The following is a 24729-nucleotide window of genomic DNA, read 5'->3' as shown; positions in this document are numbered from 1 at the left end:
CCGCCTTCGCTCAATGTCACGCTGTATTTACCACATCGGCACAAAAGGAACGGACTGAAGGCGTAATACAGGGACAAACGTGCACACACACCATAATCCTCTGTTTTCATTCAAAGATAAAACAACATAAACTGTTGCACTGATAGAAAAGCCTGTGTCCAGTTTGCTCATGTTGAGCTAATGGGTGCATGTATGTGCCATGTGGGATGTTTGTGTGATTTATGTCATGCTGGACAATTCACTGGACGGCCTGTTAAGATAAAGAGGGATTTTATTTTGGGGGGGGGGGCTTAATGACTGGGGTGGGGGTGGCTGGTGGGGGGTGGGGAGACATGGACAGTTTAATTAATAACCACCATCCCTCTCTCCCTGACCTCAACTGGTCACACACACACACACACACACACACACACACACACACACACACACACACACACACACACACACACACACACACACACACACACACACGCACACTCTCACTGGAGTCCAACCGCAAACAGCTTTATGTTCATTAGAAGCTTCTGGTGGAGCTGTACAGTAGCTAATCGGGTGGATGCCGAGGAACCAAGGCGCGGGCAGAAACAACAGCAGACCAGGGGACGGCAAGAACCGCAGGGGCGAGCGCGGACGTATTTCACACTGCGTTTAACAGGTAGAGAGGAATGTTCGGCTGCTGTGTGGGCCGCCGGACTGGATCCTGGTGGGTTGCTGCTTTATCTCAGGGGAAATTACAGAGTTGATTAAAAATGTGATGTGTGAGGCCGTAGAATGATTGTGTCACACTGTGACCGCTCTGCAGGCCTGCGTTTAAACCTGTTATTCATAAGAAGACAAGTTCATTTTTCAGTTCAGAAGTACAAAATAATCTCAGTATGTACTTGTTTGTACATGTGTATGTAGAGTAAATGTTGAGACCGTAGCAGACGAGACCTTTTCTGACCTTATATACATGGAGACACCTGCCTGAAGTCTGCTACTGAACATCGTGTGGGAGGATTCTGCAGACCTGTACGAGTGGTCAGGCCGTCTACTACCTGCTACACTATCTTTGTACTGTTTCAGAAACAAGCGGACGCGCGCCACAGCTCTGACCCAGTCCAAATCGCCTCTTCTGAATTGGCGCCCAACAACTCTCCTGAATGAATGAGTGGGTGGGCTCCAACCTCAACGTGGTGGGACCGCTGCAGCTCCCACCCGGCGATGACTTCTCCATTGCAGACGGCTCCCATTTGTTTGGTAAGTCACAGGAAGACGGGACAGGACTAGCGAAGTGGCTCGCGCCAACTCAAACACTGTGGCACCAACAGGCTGATGTCAGTGTGACAGAACGGTGTTTACTGTCGTCTGTTGGGGCTAATAGCAAGCGACTGCAACCCTACAGTGAACAGTATATTACCACATGATAACAGGCTTCATAATAAGTCAAAATGTATTGAAAACTCCAAAGTCCAACAACGAAGGGAGGCATAGGTTCAGGGCCTTCTACCACCCCAAGGTCTATACAGTAGCAGTGAGCCAGTACCACGGTCCAAAGCTGAAAATCAGCCAGCTGCTTGTAATGATGTAAAGAAATGTGGCTGTGTGGTTAATGAGTAGCTGCAGGAACCTTTGCCCCCCCTCAGATTACTCAAGCAAGTGCCAAGTAGCTCAGTGTTCCACCGTCGTCCATAAAAGACTGCTTTCCAAGGATAAATAGCGTTCTAGTCAGACACGGAGGACGTACTGAGGCGCAGAACAGAACCGGACCGCAGGAATGAAGCAGTGAAGCCTGTGAAGGGTCTGTGGCGGTGGTCACACAGGGATGGCCATGGTCCAGACCACGTCCTCAACAGGTCAGTGGTGCTTTACAGACGTAGCTTAGTGAACAGAGGCTCGTACAGTACGACGGCACCACACATTGTTTGACCCAGGGGTCTGATCGGGGCGCCGCTGGCAGTTCTGGGCCCTATGAGCTGTCAGGCACTACGGTTTATTAACAGTACAGACCACCACCTTTTAAGTTGGCTGGTTGGTGCAGTTAGATAGAATGCGAGGCTGGTGACATTGAGGTTTTGAGTTTGAATGTAGCTGCATAATTAGTCATTATTTGCCTGGACAATAACGTATCACTATTCAGTCAAAATTATTTTCATTTCATTTTCATTTGTGAAAAACGTACGCTATTGAATTTAGAGCGTGATGCCTTTCAGGTGAGGAGGAAAAGTGTTAAAAGATTAATTCTGTAAACTTGTCAGAGTGAGAGCTCCATAATTGGATCTTGGAAAGTAGTTCGAGTGAGCGCTCTTACCGCCCTCGTCAAATAGCACGTCTTGGACGTATTTGCCGTCTTTAAGCTAGCTTCAGCAGTAAGAAGGAGACACGGTAGCGGCTCATGGTCTACGACGTGTAATATAATGCAAGAAACGAACGCATTGCGTGGACATTTTTTATTGTTCGCTGGTTTTCTAGCAGCACATAGCGCACGCGCTGCGAGGACAGTACACAATGTCGGCTACGGAAGTAGCGCTAACACTATACTACATAGGAAGCTCCGTGAATAAACAAACCTTTCTTTAAAAAAATATTTGTTATTTTTCCCTTTTCGTTCCTAGCGACCGGATCTATGCTTTCTTGTGCTTTCTTTTAGGCCAGAACGTTGCTGCTCCGATCTCATTAAGGAGCTGTAGGATACAGGTGGACAGAACCATCCAGTAAATGCAGGAGGGGTGTAATTTGACCGGAGATGCAGAAATAAGCCGTAATTTAGTCCTGTTTGTAATTCATCTTAGATAAATTCACGATATCTCATATGTTACTGACGATGATGTTATTGTGAATAAAGCTGGTCTCTGTGGGCCCCTCAAAGTTCGTGGGCCCCTACAATCGTCCCACCCTAACGGCTCCCGTGGGTCTGGTGATAATTATTATATACCTTGACGAAACAACATGTCGATTTGCGTTGTTTTTACCGGGTTCAGAAGCTCCAGCCTGTTTGGAGCTTACACGCCACTCTCAGCGACCCGGTGAGCCGTGTCCCGGCCCGTTGTTAATCATTGATGGGTTTATAGCACGTGCTGTGCGCCATGCAGACTACCGCTTCTGGGCAGAACGGAGCGTTCAATGGCACCAGGCTCCATGGGTTGCTCTTAAAAATCCCCGTTTTTGACTGACTTCCAGTTACGTCGGAACGTCCCCAAACGATTAAGGTTGCTCTAATCAATAACATCTGCTCTCCACCTCGTGTCTTAGATATTCTGGCAGACCAAGGCAGTCCTCTGCTGCAGGATCCCGACCTCTTGCCCTTCAGCAGCTATCCCAGCGTGCAGTACCCCCCCATGGAGCCCATCATGTCCACGCCTTACTACCCCACCCAGAACTACTACCCGCAGTACAACGGGGACGAGTGGTACTCGCACACAGGGATATATGAACTGAAGCGAGGACCTCTGGACGGCAGCTGCGACGGCGAGATGGAGGAGTCGTCGTCGGACGTGGCGCCCGTCGCGTGTAAGAGGACCCGGCACGTGTCACAGCCCGGACGGGTCAAAGGGGAGGAACTGTGTGTGGTGTGTGGAGACAAGGCCTCCGGATACCACTATAACGCCCTCACCTGTGAGGGATGCAAAGGTGGGAGTTGAAACAACACTGACCACTTTATTAGGAACACGTCTGACTTCACTTATCAATTCAGTGAAGCCACCATGTTTAAAATGAATTAGGGGCTTCAAAACATTACATATTATTCCTAGTCTGCAGGAACGGTCCTTTGATCCTTTGATCTACTGTAGGTGATAATAACGTTTCCTCCACGTTTCATAAAACATATGGTCACAGTGACCGCTGTCTTTGGAGCGCTAAAGTCTAATCAGTTCATCCAACTGACTCATTGTTTGTGGAGCTCTTCGAAGTCAGGAGGTCCCAGTTATTTTTGAAGATGCAGCCAATTCATCAGGCTTCTGTGCACAATGACCTGTTGCTCTTAATGCCATCTTAAATTGTATGTTGTATAACAGGTAGTAAATCCATATAATTATTAATTGCTGTTTATCAGTTCAGGTCTGGCTCAGCTGGACTTGAGACAAGATAAATGAGAACTTATTACAGCAGAGTAGCGCTTTACAACCGTGCTCTACTTAAAAATTAACCTGTTGCTGACAGCCTGGGTTTGTGGCCTTCAGCGTCTCCTCCCTGTCTCATCTCCTTTTTATGACTCCGTGAATTTGCTGTGATTCCTGTTAAACCACCGGGTGAAGGGGGTGTGAGTGTAATTCCACGCTGTGGGCTCGGACAATGCCAGGAGAGTGGCGGCAGGCCCGTCCTGCCGTTTGACTGAGGACGGGCTACTGCTGCCAGATTGGGTTCCTTCTCAGCTTTCTGCTGTACAATGCAGGGGCAACCTGAGCTCAGTTACGCTAATGCTTTGTCATTGTGTTTGATGTCGTATGTCAGAATGTCTAATAACTGTTCCAAAGTTATACCGGGTGTCCGTGTTTATTTTGGTTCATTGCATCTTGGGACTCTCTTTGTGACATTATTAGAACAGCGTGTAATTGTGTTGTTAGTATTAGGTTCAGGTGTTCATTTTTCTGTCCACTGCATAAAATATCAGGCCGGATTAGATGAAGAGCAATAAGTTAACCTGTAGTGAAATGACTGTGGTGTTTCTCCTGTGTTCAGGTTTCTTTAGACGAAGCATAACAAAGAACGCTGTGTACAAATGCAAGAGCGGTGGGAACTGCGAGATGGACATGTACATGCGCAGGAAGTGTCAGGAGTGTCGGCTCCGAAAGTGCAAAGAAATGGGCATGTTGGCTGAATGTGAGTACTGCGACCCACATGGTGGCTGGACGCTGGAATAATTACCAGTCAATATGCTGAGGAATGAAAACGTCTGTAAATATTGCTGCTTACTCTCATGCATGAATTCAAACTCCACTTGGATGCACTGTGCTGTTCTTTCAGTAGCATCAAGAGGGGCTGTCAAAGGCTGCCTCGGTAAGCCCTCATTTTCCATTCTGACACGGGCTGTTGAATTTTACTGGGGATTGAATGTCACACAACAGACAATAGACAGGTCCCGCATTCGTTGCCAAGACAGGAATAGAAGCGGTTCAGCTTTGTTTAGGAAGCATTTACTAGTAAAAGTAACTTAATGTGCTGTTGAGGGTTTTTTGGGATGCGAGCGATGATCATTTTCAAATAGGAAGCCACATCAATATGGAAACAAACGTTTGACAAATCATATGTAGTGTAATGTCTGGGCCTTTGGAGGATTATTAGCTGTTGCTTCTATAAAGAGCTGTCAGCTGAAAGGAGACGGAGGATGGACGGGACTCCTGTTGCTCATAAATAGTGCAGGGAAGGAGTGATGAATATTGCAGGGTGGCAGCCTCTCATGACCACCGACAAGACCTCTGCACATTAGAGCTTTTTGCTCGTAGTGTGAAAAAACAGATGGTGAATTACTACAGCGGGGGTTATTCCTTTGGTTTTCTTTCCCCTCCCCACTGACCTGCACTGAGAAGTCATATTATGTTTTTATTTTATATTTCACCACTTGTTTGAGTTAACTTGCTTATGGTACATTTGATAGGTGCGAGCTTAAGGTGTAATATCATAGTCATAGTTACTGTATAACAGATGTAGAAATGTGAAAAATGAAGATTATGTAACTGAACTTGAACGTGTCTGATGATGAATGAAAATGACTAAACGCCATATGTGTCCATGGAGTAACGAGCCCTCGTCTCCGGTGCCAGGCCTGCTGACAGAGATCCAGTGTAAATCCAAAAGGCTACGGAAGAACACCAAGGCCTCGCCGGCGCAGTCGACCGGAGATGAAACCGAGGGAGCAGACAACACAGACAGCAAACACGTCAGCTCGACCACCAGACTGCTGAAGGTAGTCGCCGCCTTCGGCGTTCCTCGCGCGAATGCTGCCCACTTTGATGTTGTTTAGTGAGATTTCTTTTTATATTCAATGCAGGAGAAAGCTGAAATCACCAAAGAGCAGCAGGCTTTCATGAAAGTCATAGTAGATTCCTATAACAGACATCAAATCCCTCAAGATGTGACCAAAAAACTGGTAACTCCAATAAAGAATGTGTAATAACCTCCATATGGCTCCCAACAACACACTTAGTTCACCGTCATCAACGCTGTTTCCCTCACAGCTACAAGAACAGTACAGTGCGGAGGAAAACTTCATCCTGTTGACAGAAATGGCAACAAGTCAAGTTCAAGTTCTGGTGGAGTTCACTAAAAATATCCCAGGTGAATTTTTCCTTAGACTCTTATAGTTTAGGTATATTTACTGTAGGTCCCACCTAAAATAAAACACCATGTCCTCATCGCCCCTTGCTTTTGGTAACGAGTGCTGTGCGTCTGCCAGGCTTCCTGTCTCTGGATCATGAGGATCAGATCGCTCTGCTGAAGGGCTCGGCTGTGGAGGCCATGTTTCTGCGCTCCGCTCAGGTTTTAAGCACCAAGATGCCCAACGGACACACAGAGGTTCTGGAGGAGAGGATACGCAACAGCGGTCAGTGGGCCGGACTGGTGCTGGTTAGATGCTTGACAACTGATGATAACTAATCATAGCGTCCAACATCTACTGTAGCTGATTCTGCTGATTCATGACCTTCGGGGAACCGCTGCGGGACCTGCTCCTTCGTCGTCGGGGCATTCGTGTTTCCAGCGGCCGCATCTAGTCCGATCCTCCTTTTAATAATTGAGCGGCCTGCTCTGTGCGATGCAGCTGGGAGACGTGTGCTGACCTGTTGAGCTTTGCCTCGGTGTGGGTTACCCTGGCAGGGTGTAGTTTCACGCAGGTTAAGTGTGTGTGTGTGTGTGTGTGTGTGTGTGTGTGTGTGTGTGTGTGTGTGTGTGTGTGTGTGTGTGTGTGTGTGTGTGTGTGTGTGTGTGTGTGTGTGTGTGTGGCAGAAGTTGCCGCGGAAAGGCTTTTTCCAAATCCGAGCGGTTTCAGCGCTGCGCCCTCTGCACATATATCAAATATGTATGCAGGGTGTCATTATGTCACCGGGGCTGGACAGTTAGACAGGCTAGAGCAGCGATGGCAGGGGTGTGTGTGCGTCACTGGGTTCCCTGAATGGACCGCAGATATTCACACTAAAGGCCAGTCTGGGAGGACGAGGGAGCAGAGCTGTCTAAGGAGACCATTGTTCCTTATCAAAACATCACGAGTGCTTTTGTCCACTCTTCTCCCTCTGAGGCCTGCTGGCATTTCTGGATGCCTGATGATGTGTCAAACTCTGCTAGACGAAGAGCATCATAAGCAGAAGCCGTGGCCAGTGTCAGAAAGCGAACCCAACTAGGGAAGCTCTGTGGTATTTATTGTCTTTTTATCCAGTCAATAGAACGCAGATCCAGTCATGGTTTTTATTCACAGATTATAAATCCAGCTCTAATATTTAGAATAGCTTTAGCAGATAATATGTATCTTCAATTTGTTCTCTATTATGTTTTCCAGTAAATCAAATTAAACTCAGGTTCATAATTTGAAGTATTATAAGTTGAGTCAAACTCTCACAGCTGATTGGCCGTGCTTGCTACTGATGCTTCTGTTGTGTGTGTGCTGGAGCCACATACTGTATCTGCGATCTAAACTAGGCCAGTGTTATTGAGCTGTGCAGGAGCTGAAACTACTGTTAGCGTTTATGTTAATAATTAACAGTGATTACGGGATTAAAGCCGCTCCCTCGCGTTAAACCAGCCCAAAAGACTATTTTTTTCCGTTTGTGAATGAGTCTTTTCTTTCGCAGGCATCTCGGAGGAATTCATGACCCCCATGTTCAACTTTTACAAAAGCATTGGCAAGCTCCACATGGTGCAGGAGGAGCAGGCTCTGCTCACAGCTGTAACCATCCTGACACCAGGTACGAGCAGCTCACTGGTCCAGACAGCTTCTGGCTTCTCATTGTCGGCATCCCTGATCATGCGTGTGGTGGTCCGTCCCCAGATCGGCCCTTTGTGAAGGACCACCCGGCCGTGGAGAGGCTCCAGGAGCCCATGCTGGAGGTGCTGAGGAAGCTGTGCGCCCTGCATCATCCGCGGGAGCCGCAGTACTTCGCTCGTCTCCTGGGCCGCCTGACGGAGCTGAGAACGCTCAACCATTACCACACGGAGATGCTCACGTCCTGGAGAATGAACGACCAGAAATTCACCCCCCTGCTCTGCGAGATCTGGGACGTGCAGTGACGCAGGGGTGAACATTAACACTTGTAAGACAGACACTGTCCTACTACAGCACATATTTGTAGTGGAACCAAATGCGCACAACCTGTTTGTCCCTGTGCTGCCTGACCTTGATGCCATTAGTCATGTGTTGACTCTGGGACTGTTTAAAGTGCTGTTTGTGTTAATTCTGCTCAAGGATTTCTTCCACGCGCAGACCAACATCGCGTCTCTTTACTTTGTCATTTAGCCTTAGGCTTCAGAGACTCTCATAGTTTTTTCAACAAAGCTTCATGTTCTGTCTACTGTGCATCATTTGAAATATGTGGAAAGCCCAGTGAGATAAGTGAGATTAGTGAAACACTGGAACGCATACGAAGCAAAGATGATGCTTTTGTGAAAGGTTGCCTTTATTTTTTTATTGGTAAAAGTGAAAACATAATGTATTTTCTGCAAAGAAATAAGAGTTTACATTGGAAAATAGTAAAATAGTTTTCTATCTATTGGTCAGAAATCAATAATTCAACAAAAGACATAATGTTTACCTGGTACTAACGAAAGATTTTTACATATTTTCCTTCTCACAGTAGTTTTACTAAAACATCATCTCAATAAACATTTTTGAATTATTGACGACTGTTGATGTCCAAAGGGAATCCGTGAATATAATAGTAGAAACTCCGCCACCTGGAGTAGTAATAGCAGTAAGTCCTAACCCACAGTCCCCATGTGGCACTTAAGAGCCGTACAGATTTGTTTACTTTGGACTCACTGTAACATGATTGAATAAATACAGACGTTTTAGCCTGTAAAAGATTATTTGGAAATAACACATCAACCATCAGTACAGAGACAGTCTGTAAAATGACTTACAGTCACAGTTTACTTAAAGTATTACAGTGCTAAATTTTACAGAAAATAAACTTTACACAATTTACATTTATGTTTTTTACTAGCAAACATAATACATTTTGTGTTTTGGAGCAAATTGCACTTTGAAAACAGAAATGGACATCGTCTGCTGGTTGGTGTCCATGATTGTATGACAACACCATCTTGTGGACTAATGTAGATACAACAATATGCATTGGAATAATATTATTTATTGGACTCTCCTAAAATGTAAGGAAATTAAACAGAAACTATACTGACCACAGAATCAAGATTCAACAAAATGATTAAAAAAAAAGCCGTTTAAAAGTAAGTTCTGTCCGTCTTGGCTGGAGGGGTGAGCGGTTCTGCCTCAGGATAAACCAGGAAGCCGGAGAAGGTGGTGTACCTGCCCTGGTTGCTGTAGACGGCGAAGCGCTCGTCCTGCTGGCTGTACAGCCAGACGCTGTCGCCCCGGCGCAGCGACAGCAGCAGACTCTGACTCTGCATCTCCCGCCTCTTGGACGTGTCCTCGTCGTACACCATGGCCTGCACCTCGCCCTCACCGGTCATCAGCTTCACGGAGACCGCCTTGCGAGGGTGCTTGCCCACGGTGAAGGCGAAGAAGTAAGCCCCTGGGAAGCGGCACGTGAACCTGCCGGAGGTCTTGTTGAAATGGCCTCCGATGTTGACGTATTCTACGTCAAAGCTGATGGGTGCTTTGGACTGCTGCCTGCTGCTCTGGCCCATGAGCGTGGAGGTCCTGGCTACAGAGAAGGCCGACCGCGGCGGCTCTGATGCCTGACCCTGGGCGTGGGAATCCGCTTGAGGGGGGCAGTAGGGGTAGGACAGCCCTACCTGGGACAGGTGGTTGCTGATGTAGGTGCTTGAGGGGATTTCAGGGTAGATGAGGTAACCAGAGAAGGTGATGTAAGGACCTGCATTGCTGTACAAAGCGTACTGAGGACTCTGCTGTAGGAGCAGCCACACTGTGTCCTTTTCTTTCAAATGGATCATTACGCTCTGACTTTGAACTTTCCTTCCTCTCTTGCGGTAGTCGTCGTACGCCATGGCCTGCACCTCCTGCCCATTTTTCACAAGGATGACAGAAAGCATCTTCTTCGGGAACTTCCCCACGGAGAAGGAGAAGTAGTAGGCGCCGGGGATGCGGCAGCGGAAGTGTCCGGTGTCCGGGTTGAAGTCCCCGCCGATGTTCTCGACGAGCCGGTTGAAGGTCATGGCCTTGTGCTTGTCTCCCACCACGCTGTTGGTTTGCGTGGCAGAGAAGGCGGAGCGGAGACGCTGGCCGGCCGGAGGCGCGTGGAGGGGTGAAACCGTTCCAGAGCAGGAGATCATGATCCATGAAAGTACCAGGAAGCCGTTTGTGCTCCAGTGAGCTGACGAAAAAAGGAGGGGAAACAAATGTGTTTAAAGATGACGGACATAAAAGTATGATTAGGTTGGATATTTGAGATACTCATTTTGTCTTTCCTGCTAAGGCAGATGAGGAAGGATAAGCACTGTCACATCTTTATGGTGGATCAGATAAGCTTAACTCATATTGTATATCTAAAATATTCAGTTTGATACTTGGGTCTGACAAAACTATATTGAGATAGAGCTTAGATATCAAGCATTGGGTGTGAGCAGCAGCCGCTGTAATGCGGCTCATACTTTCTGTTCACTCACTGTGCACTGAGAAGGGACTACAATAGGTGCTGGTTCATCTGTTACTGTGCGCGTTAACAATGGAAAGTTTTAGAGGTGGAGCAGAGCAGAATTCCAACAGACATCACTGAAAGAATGAATTAGCAATGTCCTTAAAGTGTTCATAAGTGGCCGCAATTTGCTTGGTATAATCATTACAAGTTCATATTTAAAATAACGGCATCATGGTCTTTGTATGGTTTATATGAGTGGGTTCCTGTTATTTAATTAGAGAAGATCTAAAATCACAAAAGAAGCTTTTAAACATTTCACATCAGATTGATTGTAGAGTTTCCATTAATTAATCCATTAGATAAGAAGAAAAGAAAACGTATTTCAGTTAGTGACTCTGACCTTTCAACTGTTTGGCTGTGAAAGATTTTACAGCATTTTAAGGTATATCTTTTATTTAGTAGAATTAATTTGTGTTGCAAATAGGCAACATGTAACACGGCAAACTAGGCGAGATGAGGTCTGACACTATAGTGTCCAGTAATACTATATTACTATAACCCTGTCAATACAGATTCCACATTTCTTACTATGTTTCTATTTCTTCACACAACTTGATTAAATTAAATATTCAGACTCACCTTTCAGACTAAAGTGAGGCAGAAATGGCATGATTTGCTTCTTGGTCCAAATTTTAAAATAAACTTCTTCTTAGTTTGCTGCACTGTGCTCGTTACAGGTCTCACGCTCAAAGGCAAAGCTTTTGTCCACACAGAAATGTCAGGAGGAGGAGCTCCCTGTCCTTTCCATTCAGCTGCATGATCCCGTCCTATTGGCCAGAGGATGTGTTAGGTCTAATTCATTCTTTATTTTGTCTAAATCAGATAGTCAAAAGGAAATGTGCAAACTGGAAATGAATAATAATAAAAACACACAGGATTTTCCATAATTTTTATTAAATATTAATAATATAATATTAATTATAATATAAACTGTGGTTGCACACTGGTTCCTACACCAGTTTAACTTTGTTCTTCACTGGTTAAACTCTGGTGGCGCGTGCTCTCTCCATCCCTCCTCGGTCCACGGTCATGACGTAACGGACCCGGAAGACGTGCGTTCGCTGTCAATGCCAACAACGGGCAGCTAAAAAGTCCGCAATTAAGACAAGATGGCAGGGCTGCCTCGCAGGATCATTAAGGTAAATATTTCATACATGGCACGGCAGCGCGCGTGGCCTTTCTGTCACGTCTGAGATCTCTACGCACAGCGGACACCCTGCGTTCTCTGCTGGTGCTCCTAGTGGACGGTTTGCTGTGCTAACGTTAGCGTCCAGCTGGCCGTTAGAACTTCCGTTCGCTCCCGGTGCACAGATGCACTGAGCTGATGATACACCGAGGCACGGGTGCACGGCTTCGGCTTCCTTGATGAACGCACAGTGGTGTTCCGGAGTCGCTGCTGGTCAGATTGTGATGCTTACAAAGATAGGCATGCTATCCCGACTAGCCTGTTAGCTTTGAGTCATCAAAACAGTAACACTTGCAGCTAGCTATGCTAACGTTGTCCAGTGCCTGGACTCTGGGTGGAATGTTCACGTGTTCTTATTCAGCCTTAGGTATTAGCAATTTATTTTGGGGGGAAAAGTCCATTAACACGTGTGGTGACTGTGTGTGGCAGCGTTGCAAGTGAGAGGATGCTGCTGTTGGGCTCAGACTTGATACTCCGTCACATCATCGCCACAGAAGTCTGACGTATCAACTTCATAATGCTGCTGTGTCTGACGTCACTTGCATTTTATTCTAAGGGTTTAGACGTTTTAAGTGGTATCTTAGGGCAGAAAGTCAAAAGCTAGAAGTCATGAATGCAAATAAAACAACCTTAAGCTACTGAGAGAATTCACTTGGGACTGTTTAAGTCTCACTGTGTTTCACAAAGCCTCCAAATGTTTCTAATACCATTGTGGACATTTATTCATTTTCAGTTCATTCATTCAATCATTTTTGACCAGCAGGCAAAAATATAGTGTTGATTAGTCTGGAGGCTTGTTATTGGAAAGCACCTACATTATAGTTTCCTTCTGCCTAGACATTAATTTAGTTGCACTACTTAAATCAAACTTGAACCGCACAAATAAAATAAATTAAATTTGTTGTGTAGCTTTGTAGGAGCCTGGTATGAGACAAGTAGCACAGGTGGGTGAGTAAGCAAAGGCCAAACTGGAGCTGGTGGGAAAAGGGGGGGGGTTGCTGGGAACGGTACTTAGTGGACCGAGCCCTTGAGCCCCCAGAGCGTGTGACTGGGACTGGGAGCCTCTCTCCAGTCTGTGTTTTGACTGCATGGTTTTGTCTGTGGGTTATCTGAAACATTTCAGGAATCTCGCTCCCAGATGCATTCAGGAAAAAAATGTGTCACAAACACGAGTGGTGGGTCGTGGCAGCACCTTTTGATGCTTTTTGTTCCATTCGCAGTTAGCTGTGATTCGTAATATCATTGAAGTCAGTGACCTGTACCTCTTATATTACCCGTAGTATAGATGTGTTTCTATACATGTATGTTGCTTCTGTCACATGGAGCCTCAGCCATCAATAACTGATTATTCATATCACTTATTTCTCATCTGATTTATTTATTCTAGAATATACCTGACTGGGGCCTCGTGATAGTGATGGTATTGCTTTTCGTTGTTTCCTTTATCCCAGGAAACTCAGCGTTTGATTGCAGAGCCTGTCCCAGGCATAATAGCGGAGCCGGATGAGGGCAATGCACGCTACTTTCATGTGGTCATTGCTGGACCTCAGGACTCACCGTTCGAGGGGGGCACGTTTAAACTTGAACTCTTTTTACCAGAGGAATATCCCATGGCAGCTCCTAAAGTACGCTTCATGACCAAAATATATCATCCCAATGTGGACAAGTTGGGAAGAATATGTCTAGACATTTTAAAAGGTAATGCATTACATTATAATGTCTCTACTTTTGTGTATGATTTTCACTCACTCCCTTCTCATATTTGTGCTATTCATTATTTATGCTTCAGTAAAACACACGTATTCCTCTTGTGATGGTTTTGATTGAAACAACAATTGAGCTTCATCAGTTACTCTATGTATTGTGTGTTTGGTCTGTTGAGTCCGGCTTGTTACTCTAGGGAAGCCTGTGTGTATTGTGCCGCTTGATGTTTGACCTGTCAATGAAGTGAGGAATTTGCCAATTTTATCTGCCCAAAAAATCAAAGGCTTTGTAGCTGTGACTCCGTGTGGTGCTTTGAGCCACTGCTGCTTCGTATGACCACTGTCTCGTCCCTCCCCTCCTCCGCTTTTTTTCTTCAGATAAATGGTCACCGGCTCTGCAGATTCGTACAGTGCTCCTCTCAATCCAGGCCTTACTAAGTGCACCCAACCCTGACGATCCCTTAGCAAATGATGTTGCAGAGAAGTGGAAGTCCAACGAAGCTGAAGCCATAGAAACAGGTGAGAGCGATGACCAGGTCCAGCTGAGGGCTCCTTATGTTTTGTGGAAAAAACAAACAATATTTATAAAATGATAATAAAATAAAAAATGTCATTTATTTTATTTTTTAATTTCTACATGGTAAACAGTGATTTGACTATTTTTAGTTGTAGTTTCTTTTTTTATTCATTGGGACTCAACACAGAGGTTTAAAAGGTTGTAAGCAGCTTTTTTGTGGTCATTTCTGGTGCATTAATGAGCTAACAATCTAAATCTAAAGCTGCTAATAGCAATTACAGTGTTTGTGTCTTAGTCATTTGTTTGTTTTATTTTGCAGCCAAGTCGTGGACCAGGCTTTATGCTGGAAACAAAAATGAGGTGTAGAGCATCCCAACACAAGCGGAGGTCAGACGTGAGCACTTGTCGCGGTTTGCCAAGGCCTCATCTTAAATTTGCATTTAAGGGACACCTTATTAAATAATTAACAAACTGTTACAGCAAACAAATACAGCGATTGACAAGTGGTGATTTGAATGCACACTAATAAGAACGCATCTCTGTCGAAACCCACTATCGTCAAAATGCATGTGCAGACGATTGACATCTACTCACCTGGCTTTTTTGTACATTGACTTTGCTGCATGAACACGTGCATCAAGTGAGGAAAGGAGGTCGTAAGACTCATACTGTGCTTTGGGCCCACAACATTTCAGGAGACACTGACTACATGTGCTCACGTATTTTACCTTTATTGTTTTTAGTGCAGCTAACTACTATTAACTCCCCTGGGTGAGGACAGGACAAAACTAATTACCTGTAGCATTTGGCTTCATCAAGTGCACGATAACAAGGCTAAACGCAAACTAAGCCTGCTGCATTAATTCTCTGCTGCTCCAGAGGTTAGGTTGGATCACATAACATGTTTTATCACAGTTTCCTGTCTTTTCTATTGTGAAACTTGTTGCCATACTAATTACTCTGCTTTCTTAATTTTTGTCCTCAGTAGATGTCTAATGATGGGGGCTTAATGGAAAGACCTACGTTGTCAGGTCATAATAATAATAATAATAATAATAATAATAATAATAATAATAATAATTAGTTAAAAACGAATTTTTTTAAAAAATAATTGAAACTGTATTGATACCAGCAGTGCGGGAAAGTGAATGTGCATTTGACCTATACCCTGGGGGAATAAATGAGGATTTGACTGTAGACTGTCATGATTGGTCTTTTTCTGGAAGGGAGACGTTTTCCTTCTGTCACAATGCTATGACACTGCTCATCTGCAAACATTTATGTTGTGTAAATAAAATGTGTTGAATAATAAACAGCTTCCTGGATATAATATTTGCTGCTGCTACTACTGCTGCTAGTCTATGTTATTTCAAGAGTTACTTGAAGGTACAGGTAAGGGAAAAGTTCCAATGCATTTTAAGTTAAGACTGTTAGTAATTTGATAAATGTCTTGTCGTGTATGAATGTCGTTCTGGAAAGCATAATAATATGCGGTGGTTCTAATATTCTGGGCCTCCTATTTAAACGGCCAAAACAGTACAACCTCAGAATCTTGTGGATCAAATACTGTTCTCATTCGCTAGAGGGCGACAAAACGTGTAGCTTACTTGCACAGGAATTCTCTTATATATAGAGTGTGCTCTGTAATGAATGTGTCAGGATTAAAACCCACAGACGAAGCCCGGAGGAATCAATCAACAGACGGAATGACACTGGTAATTAGTCTGCATATATTTCAATAGGTGGAAGAAGTAGTAAATGAAAATGTAATGTACATAACAAAAGAAGGGCACAAAACTAATCTTCAGAGTAGTTAGTAAAGTGTTAGAGCTCGTCTTATCAATGATTCCCCGATAAAGCGGCTTGATTCGCGTCTGACTTTTAATTGTGTAGTTAATGATTCTCGCGACCCTGACGTGTGAGCTGACGGGCTGCTCTCAAGTCAGCTGGTAACAGCCCAGCGTCCACGGGCGAGAGAGAGAGAGAGCGAGTGAGTGAGTTCGCTGAGCCGTGCGTGTTGACAGCGCTAACGCACCGCAGCAGGTACAGTGGCACAGTACGAGACGCGGCCGGATGAATGAAGGCGGCCGACACGTCTGACCGCGACCTCCTCCACGGACGGACCGTGTAAGACTGCGCTCCCAGCGCCGCGTCGCTCGGTTTCTGCCTCCAGCCTTCGGCGGGACCCTCGCTCTCTGCGTGTGTGCGTGACGCGCCCCGGCGCACTCTGCGGCTCTGGATATATATGATGAAGTTTAAGCCCAACCAGACCAGGACGTACGACGGCGAAGGGTTCAAACGGAGGGCGGCGTGTCTGTGCTTCAGAAATGACACCGAGGACGAGGTAAGAGGCGCGGGTCGCCGAACCGGGTCGTTACACAGTACACCTGGACTCACGGGGGCTTTTATTCTGACAGGCAGACTTGTATCACACTTTTACTGTAACACTCTCTCTGCGTGAACGTGGACACGCGTGGCAGAATTGAACAGAACTATTCGGCCTGTTAAAACAACGTGGGCCGTTCCACGCTGGCACCCACAGCACGCAGCACCCAGCAGGACGCAGTCATTCTCATTTCTTGTCCGGCAGCCAGTCCACATGAGTCATAACTCATGAAGACAAGTCAGCCTCATTGTGTCCACGCTCACTGTGCCACTGACGGCCGGTGTTTATTTACACTGGCGTAGTAGAGCGTGATTATAAATCTCAGTGACATCCCATGTGAGACACCCTCACCTACAAATACCAGCCTGAAATCCCGCACCACCTATTGTGCACTGGGTTCTGACAACATCCATGTGCAACAATGTTTCCTTCCTTATTTCCTTATTTCTACTTGGAGCTGCAGCAGCAATTCTCCCATTGGCTCATTCTTTAATTCGTTTTTAATTAGAGCCAAAAGTCGCATAGACAGCACCTTTAATTTAATGTGTTGGTTTTATTGTGTTACATTCATTATATCTGATGACAGATGATCGGCTTCTTGTTCATCATCTACTGGGATGATACTGTAAACATGCGTGAGATCTGTGACTTGCACAGCGTTCCTTGTTCTGATAAAACCAGTCATTAAGGACCTTGATCACAGAGGTGTTTGTCAAACAGGGGCTTAAAAGATTAGGGAGATGCCGTGGTCTCATGACCCGCAGTTTAACTTTTTGGCCCGAACTCAAAGCAGGCGCTGCTCATCATTTCACCGCTGCAGTCCCTGTGGTGGGGGAGGACCAGTTCACGCACTGGGAGGATCTGTGGCACAGTCTGCCTGAACCCAGATGTGGAGACGCATGTGAGACGCTCCAGGGCCACATGTGGCCGGCGGAGCTGGGTTGTCGGGTGCACTGTGTGCTAAACACCGAGTGACCTATCAGCTGCAATTTATAGAAACAAGGTGCAGGCACTTGCTGTGCCCTGACAGATTTACTTCCCCGCTGCCCGCGGCCCCGCCCCCCCCCGCTGCTTTTAAACACGGTTTGTGTGTCTCTCCTGTTTTTCACTGACCGAGTGCTGACAGATGCTGAGTGTCACTTCGACTGTTCTCAGTTTCTGATGATGTAAAATCGTTCCGTGTAATTCCTGCTGACGCTTCCTGTGGTGTCTGGTCACAACAGGAACTGGGCCATTAAAGTAAATGTATTTATTATATAATCACGCGGTCCGAAGCTGCTTTCTGATCCACCGCTGATCACCCTTAACCCGGTGGTTCCGCCCTGATCCCGCCCACTCCGGGGCCAACAACCCCCTCCGCCGAACCCGTGTCTATGCAGCGAGGCAACTGCTGATCCAGGGCTTTTCATATTATAAAGCCGTTTGAGCCGCTGCGTACGTGCGGGAGCGGACGTGTTTCGTGCGGCGTTTGTGTCAAATTGCGCATGCATGTGTGCGCTGTGTGCATTTGTGACAGGGAGACGCAGTGTTTCTATAGTCTGCAGAGGCCTGCACATCCTCTGGGTCATATTGGTCACATCTTAACAGGAACCAGGAGTGGAGCTGCTCACTCTTTGTTTCCTTCACCTCTTTATAATTATCCATTGTTTTTAATGTGATCCATGCACTAAAGTGAATGTCTTCATATTTTAAAAATGACATGACAACTTTGGCAAAGGTTCAGACTCACTTAGTGGCCCATCGTTTTACATCGCATGACATCACTCGTACCTTCTAACGTGGCCTGTCAACCGCACATAAAGATGGATGGAGACGCTCGCGTTAAAAATAAGTCAGTCTCCAGCAGGAGCAGAGGTGAGTATTAATACGACTGGGCCGCAGCATGTAAACAGGGAAGCGGCAGTTCTTCGGGTTGTGCTTTTTTTTTATAGTGTGATAATTCTTGTTGATGACTTGAAAAGCTCAGGCAACAGCGAAACCACCAGAATGATGGTTGATCGGGTTCTGTCTGGGTCCTGAGAGCTCGCGTTGGTTTTATCTTACTGGTCATTGGCCGAGTTACAGCTGAGGTTCACACAGCGTGAGGTTTCACTCGTCACGCTCATTTCTGGGCAACGGGGACCGTGAAGATGTTATCGCCAGTGCTCCTCGCGGATCCTCCCTGTGACCAGTGCTCGTGCAGACGCACCTGTTGGAAAAGCACAGCTGGACCGGCTGCGTTAGCACGAGCGTCACAACTGCGCTCAGATGAGTTTCAGAGGTTGTTTTTAATCCACGTGTGTTTATTGCGTGTGTGTGTGTGTGTGTGTGCGTGTGTGTGTGTGTGGAGGGGGGGGGGGTGCATATGCCTGCGTCTCCTCAGCATTCGGTACTGACGCGGGGAAACGTGATGACACACGCGAAAATCAGCTGACTGCAGCAGGAGCCAAACCCCTTTTAAGTTTTATCTTTGTCAAGTACTCGAACTGAAAATAGCATCAAAGGTTTGAAAAGTGACACGTGTTACTCACGCGCATATCTTAATCGCGGGGCAAAGACTGGCACGACGTCCGGTTAAACGACGCGCAGCGGACGCCTGTGGCGGCGCTCTGCACCTGGGCACGCGCCGCTGAACGTTAACGATGGCCGCTGTGCTTGGCAGGTGCTACTGGTGAGCAGCAGCCGACACCCGGACCAGTGGATTGTGCCGGGGGGAGGAATGGAGCCCGAGGAGGAGCCGTGTGGGGCCGCTGTGAGGGAGGTGTACGAGGAGGTGAGCCCTAACGCGCGGCGGGCGTCCGTGATGACGTAACACAAGGTTAGACGTCCAGCGTGTGAGTTGCGAGAATCAGCTGACCGGCTGTGCTGCCATGAGCTTGTTTTTGTTAAGTTGAACATTAACACGGCGAACTACGCCAGGACGTGTTTGGACGCCTTCTATTATGGGATATAATCTGACTCAAATGCTGGGATTTCCCATAAACGGCTTCTTGAGTTCCAGCTCATGTCTCCGCACGCGATGATGAAATAAAGTCAGTGATATGACTCTGTCCATACATAACAGAGGCTCTTATATAACTGTTCTGTATCGTAACTTAATTTATGCCCATATTCCTTATGGGTTTTTGATCGTTATCACTCCCACTGTTTTCAAAGCCAGATCGAGACAGAAGCCATGGAAATATTTGGCAGCTGCGCCCTTTAATTGTCCCGCGGGTTAGTGAGCGGAGGCCGCTGGTGTTGGGCCAAAGTGTGAGCTTCTGCCTTGGATACTAGGCCGCTGACAGCTTGAAGTGCAGCCGTGACGTCTGGGTTTCCAGTTACACGCACGGTGCGCTTCCCCCGACCGGGCGTGTGCCTCAATATAGATGTTGCAACTGTGGCGAGTTAACGATTCCACACCCGATCCACGCGTTAATGCTCTGCCGGGGTTTAAACCCATCAATCAACATCCACATTACATCCGAGGCATTTAAAATGCAGCCATAATAGCGCATGCTTTACATTAGGGACAATATCTGTCTCCCACCTTGAAATGTCCTCAGGTTTTAAATGAGTATTTAGTTTTGCCTCAGTGCTTCAAACAAAGAGAACAGAGGAGCTAATTAGAACTGCAGTATAATAAAGTATAAAAAGGTATAATAAATTGCAAATTGTGGTTGATAACAAAAGATAATCCGTGCATGTATAAACTTTTCATTGCAGACAGTTAGTGTATTTGTGACACAGCGGTTCCAGACGTCCTAACTGATCCTGTCAGCTCCAAAATGTCAGAAGTGCTAAACAAAGCAGGAGCTTGACCATACATTCCATCAGCGTCTGCTGACTGGAAGCATGCTGCAGCAGGCTGCTGCTCCTCTCGGAATCCTTGCATAATATAGATGTGGTTCGCTTGTTAGAAAGTGAAAGTCTTTAATAAGAGTCGACCCACAGTATCATCATGAATTTTGAGAAAAATGCAAACTTCAGATCACCCATTTGTAATGCTGTGTTTCCATCATGGCCACTCTGATACAGTACGTTTGAGTAGAAGGTGTCTCTGCTGTCCTCCAGTATGTTTGTGTCAGCTGTGCATAAGCAGAAACGGATCCTGACTTTTGCCGTGTTCTTGTGTTGCCTTGTGTCGCGTCACAGTGTAATCTAAGCGTAGGTCTTCCCAGTCATCCCTGCTATGCCGTCTCAGAGGAGCGTGGATCTGCTAGGACAGCACCCAGCCGCAGGTTCCCTGTCCCACAGTCGTTAGAGCAGAGAAAAGCTACCTGATGTGCTCTAGATGAAAATATAACAGTGTGTATATACGTATAATGTCCTTTATACAACACTGTGCGCTCACTCAGCATCTCCACTGACCCCCGGTGCCGTCTGTTCATGTGCTCGCAGGCGGGCGTGAAGGGAAAGCTCGGCAGGCTGCTCGGGGTTTTTGAGGTAAGCTTGAAAAAAAACTGTATTAAACCGTTATAATACATGTTCAATTATAATAAAAAGAGGTCTCCATCTAAATCCTACAGCACAATCAAGACAGAAAACACAGGACATACGTCTACACGCTCACGGTGACGGAGATGCTGGAGGACTGGGAGGACTCGGTCAACATCGGTACGGCTCCACCGAACGTCACTGTGACTGATTAGGAACAAACACAACACGTTTCATGGAATAAGCCTCAAAGCACACGTGGAACCCGTCTTCGGCTTTTCTAACAGACAAATAGAGATGGTGACGCTTTGCCCGCCTCCTGTAAACACACGTTTGTAGATTTGTGGGTATTAATTAACTCCCAGAGCACCTGTGTAACACAATATTGATATTTCGTCTCACTGCTATGATGTGTGACATCAGGAGGTTTAGACAAACAGTAAAGTGGAGCATGGCAACATCAGAATAAAAACAGGCATACAAACATAATCATACTAGATAATAATCACCATTTCTTAGTATAACGGTAAATATTTAAATCAATAATTTGGTGTAGAAACAGTGACACTGATTATTTACTGCCTCCAGGCACAGAAACAGGGTTCAGCCTGTACACGAGGCAGGAATGTTTGCTGTGCCCAGTTGTTTTCCACGTCCCATCGCTCACCACAGCCCCCTCCTGCCCCGTCCTCCGCTGTGGCGACCGTGACGGAGCACAGAGCTCAGTCCTCCCGTCTGCATAAAGTGGACGCGTCCTCCCGCCTCCCACGGGCCTGAACGGAGCAGAACGGAAGGAGGCGATGTGTCGGAATAACGTATAAATAACTCCCAGCTGACGGTTTACTGGACGGATCGCGTCCGTGGAAGCTGCTTTTCAAGGGTTTGCCCACATGAAAGCTTCATAAACACAACCTGAAATAGGCCGGGAATGTCCATTTCAACTCTGACTTTAATGCTGCGACATGTGCTGTGGTTCATTCTTGAGTGTGTTAAATAATGTTGTGGTTAGGCAGTCGTTTTGAGTCCGGCACAGTAGCACCACTTAATATTAGCCACAGTATGTGTCGGCTTCTCGAGAGTGACAGAAAAGAAGAAGAAGAAGAAGAAGCATTATGCATGAAATATACACTATGTCACAGGAGCATCAGTGTGTAGTCTTGTCCTCTGTCTGACGCAGGAAGGAAGAGGAAGTGGTTCAAGGTGGACGAGGCCATCAGGGTCCTGCAGAGCCACAAACCTGTCCACGCCGAGTACCTGCGCCGGCTCAGCGGCACCTGTCACCCCGCCTGCAACGCCAGCAGCCGCGCGGCCCGCTCCACGCAGGGCCCGGACCGGGTCAGGATCTCCAGCGGCGAGCAGTTCCTCTGAGACGGACTCTGTGCCTGACACCACTAACACAGACTCAACACGTGGACTGTAAAGACGTCTTGAAGTTGCCGGAGCTAGAAAAAAAAGTTGAAGTAGGGTTAAAGATGAAGAGAAAACCTAAGATTTGGTATTTGTATAATTTTCTCCAACTGTTTTCTGCTCATGTTTTATTTCCCATGCTAAATAATATTGACAGTGCTCAGTGCCTGGGTGGTTTCATGGATTTCAACAGGTGTTGGCTGTTTCCACTGTGACTAGTGCCAAACAACGCCAATCTGAAAGACAGTAGAAGAAGAGTAGCTGCATGTAGACGGATGTTTTTCATTAGAATTCCTTTCTCTGACATTAACAGAAATAAGATGAAGAAAAAATCAAGTCTTCTGAGATATTTTTGCTTTGCTTCAGGACAGAATTGTCTGTCTGCACTGAAAAGTGCCAAGTCGACTTTACACTAATGCATGACTGACATGTAACAAACAGTAACAAGTCTACAAGCAAAGCAACGGTAGCGGAAACCGTTCTGCCTCAAGCACATTTTATTTTGCACAGTATTTAATGTTGTCAGATTGTTAGAGGCTGTTAAAGATATGTCAGCTTTTGTGATATAACACTTACAAATTACATATGTGCCAAAGACAGTGTTTAACATTGGGCCATACTATAAAATCTAACAGACCTGAAGAATTTAGTATTATTAAACACTTATGAGAAATGTGAACTCCTGCTTGTGTCTGAGATGACGAGAAGCTTCAAGTGCCTTCAAAAACACAACCACAAAGTATTTATACATCTGCCTTATACACTGTGACCTCCAGCTACTTTCCAGCTTGGATGAGATTACAAAAAACATGGGAGTTTTGTTACAGTTGATACAGTACTGTACAGATGTACAGTATTTAGCATCCAGTGACTAAACATAAAAGATTTATGTTTCACAGAGAAATGTCATAATAAACGGAAGAGCATGACAGGAAGTCATGGTCAGTTTGTAGGAAAGTTTTTTTTTAGCACCACAAAGAAATGCAAAATATGAAATAACAATAGTGTATTATTTCAATAGCTTTTCTTTTTAGGCGCATAGATTTTTTGTTTATTAATCTGTTTTATATTTGTGCATGTGTGACTGGAATAATATGATGTGCCAACATGATGTATATAAAATCTTTCAAATAAATACTAATGTTTATGCATACCTTTGCTGCTGCAGTTTTAAATCTGTGCAGTGTGGCTGTATGGCAAGCGGATTTATTAGACAGAATTCACATTACAGAATATCTGCAATGTAATTCTAACCAGTCCAAACTGTAATTTAAGATTTCTCCACAAATGAGTTTCACCTATCCAGAGTGTGGATTACAGATATCCACAACCACATTTTGACTAGTCCCAGTTCCAATTAAAGATATCCATAATTGGCCACATTTTAAATATATCTTAAATGCTTTTTTTTAGATATCTAAAACAAAGATATTGGAAATATCAAAACTACAATCAAAGATACTTTATCTACAACTGAATGAATATCTTGGTTTTAGATATTTTCAATGTTTTTTGTTTGTCATTTCATTCAAACTGTCGTGTAGAGTGTCCTTTTGGTTCAGTTCAGGCCCTGGCTATTGAGGAGGCTGATGGCCTGAGGGAAGAATCGTTGCACAGTCTTGATGCATAAGTCCCAATGCTTCTCAGTCTTCTCCCAGAAGGCTGGGCCTAAAAGGTGTGTGTGATCGTCCACAATGCTAGAAGCTTTGCAGATGCAGTGTGTGGCATATGTGTCTTTGATGGCGGCCACGGGGGCTCCGCTAATCTTTTCAGCTGTTCTCACAAGGCGTTGTAGGGCTTTGTAGTTCCCGAACCAGGCAGTGATGCAGCTGGTCAGAATGCTGTCTATGGTCCCCCTGTAGAACGTGGTGAGGGCGATGTAGATGGGTTCTCCTCAACCTCCGAAAGTAGAGGCGCTGTTGGGCTTTCTTGACACAGGAGGAGGTGTTCAGGGACCAGCTCAGATTCTCCTAGGTGGAGGAATGTAGTGTTTAAAGTGAACAGCAATGGGCTGAGCACACGTCCCTGAGTTCCTGTGTTCAGTGTAGTGGTGAAGATATTTTTAAAATGTGGCCAATCATAGATACCTGTAATTGGAATTGTGACTAGTCGAAAAGGAGTTGGGGATATCTGTGATTCTCTTTCTGGATAGGCGAAACTCAATTATTGATATTCAAAATTCATATTCCAATGTGGTTATCTAAAAATATTAAATTACAATTTCTAGGCAGAAATAATCACATTGACATTAATGACGTCTTTTTAGATATCCGAAATCTAATTGTGGATATTTAAAATGTAACTGTAGTATCTTAATCAGTAATTCTTCCTAGTCAGAATACGGTTGTAGATATCTCGAATTAATAATTAAT

The 24729-nt window shown here is 45.6% G+C and overlaps 4 protein-coding genes across 12 annotated transcripts; 3 read left to right on the top strand and 1 right to left on the bottom strand.

Moving 5' to 3' along the window:
* The first annotated feature begins 445 nt into the window (after positions 1–445).
* On the top strand, positions 446–8482 carry nr1h4 (nuclear receptor subfamily 1, group H, member 4). Of its 7 annotated transcripts, none has more exons than XM_029154588.3 (11): positions 446–655; positions 1066–1239; positions 3232–3609; positions 4660–4800; positions 4948–4977; positions 5742–5884; positions 5969–6067; positions 6156–6255; positions 6374–6520; positions 7761–7874; positions 7958–8482. In XM_029154588.3, exons 2-11 carry the CDS (start codon positions 1143–1145, stop codon positions 8194–8196), a joined length of 1488 nt encoding a protein of 495 aa, XP_029010421.1. In that variant the 5' UTR covers positions 446–655; positions 1066–1142; the 3' UTR covers positions 8197–8482. The 7 variants fall into 7 exon arrangements, with proteins under 7 accessions (XP_029010421.1, XP_029010419.1, XP_029010422.1 ...); XM_029154586.3 differs by having other exon boundaries at positions 4945–4977; XM_029154587.3 differs by lacking the exon at positions 446–655 and adding an exon at positions 689–703 and having other exon boundaries at positions 4945–4977.
* A 156-nt stretch (positions 8483–8638) lies between these two features.
* Positions 8639–11466, bottom strand: c1qtnf13 (C1q and TNF related 13). Its single transcript, XM_029154593.3, has 2 exons — positions 11343–11466; positions 8639–10439 (listed from the first exon to the last, which is right to left on the bottom strand). The coding sequence occupies exons 1-2, from the start codon at positions 11371–11373 to the stop codon at positions 9367–9369; spliced, it is 1104 nt and encodes a 367-aa protein (XP_029010426.1). The 5' UTR covers positions 11374–11466; the 3' UTR covers positions 8639–9366.
* Positions 11467–11742: 276 nt separating this feature from the next.
* ube2na (ubiquitin-conjugating enzyme E2Na) lies at positions 11743–15499 on the top strand. The gene is made up of 4 exons (XM_029154702.3): positions 11743–11902; positions 13401–13647; positions 14031–14171; positions 14489–15499. The coding sequence occupies exons 1-4, from the start codon at positions 11873–11875 to the stop codon at positions 14533–14535; spliced, it is 465 nt and encodes a 154-aa protein (XP_029010535.1). The 5' UTR covers positions 11743–11872; the 3' UTR covers positions 14536–15499.
* Positions 15500–15877: 378 nt separating this feature from the next.
* Positions 15878–23510, top strand: nudt4a (nudix (nucleoside diphosphate linked moiety X)-type motif 4a). 3 transcript variants are annotated; one of them, XR_003786283.3, is made up of 6 exons: positions 15878–16513; positions 19197–19307; positions 20915–20959; positions 21043–21130; positions 21539–21830; positions 22128–22266. XR_003786283.3 is itself a non-coding variant. In XM_029154753.3 (5 exons), the coding sequence occupies exons 1-5, from the start codon at positions 16415–16417 to the stop codon at positions 22316–22318; spliced, it is 534 nt and encodes a 177-aa protein (XP_029010586.1). In that variant the 5' UTR covers positions 16127–16414; the 3' UTR covers positions 22319–23510. The 3 variants fall into 3 exon arrangements, 2 of the variants coding, with proteins under 2 accessions (XP_029010586.1, XP_055365374.1); XM_029154753.3 differs by lacking the exon at positions 21539–21830 and having other exon boundaries at positions 16127–16513; positions 22128–23510; XM_055509399.1 differs by lacking the exons at positions 15878–16513; positions 21539–21830 and adding an exon at positions 18795–18815 and having other exon boundaries at positions 22128–23510.
* The last annotated feature ends 1219 nt before the right edge of the window (positions 23511–24729 follow it).

Source organism: Betta splendens, chromosome 6 (assembly GCF_900634795.4).
Source record: "Betta splendens chromosome 6, fBetSpl5.4, whole genome shotgun sequence".
In the NCBI taxonomy this organism is placed as follows: domain Eukaryota; kingdom Metazoa; phylum Chordata; class Actinopteri; order Anabantiformes; family Osphronemidae; genus Betta; species Betta splendens.
The sequence above is the reverse complement of the archived record's forward strand: the minus strand, read 5'-3'. Positions and strand labels throughout refer to the sequence as shown.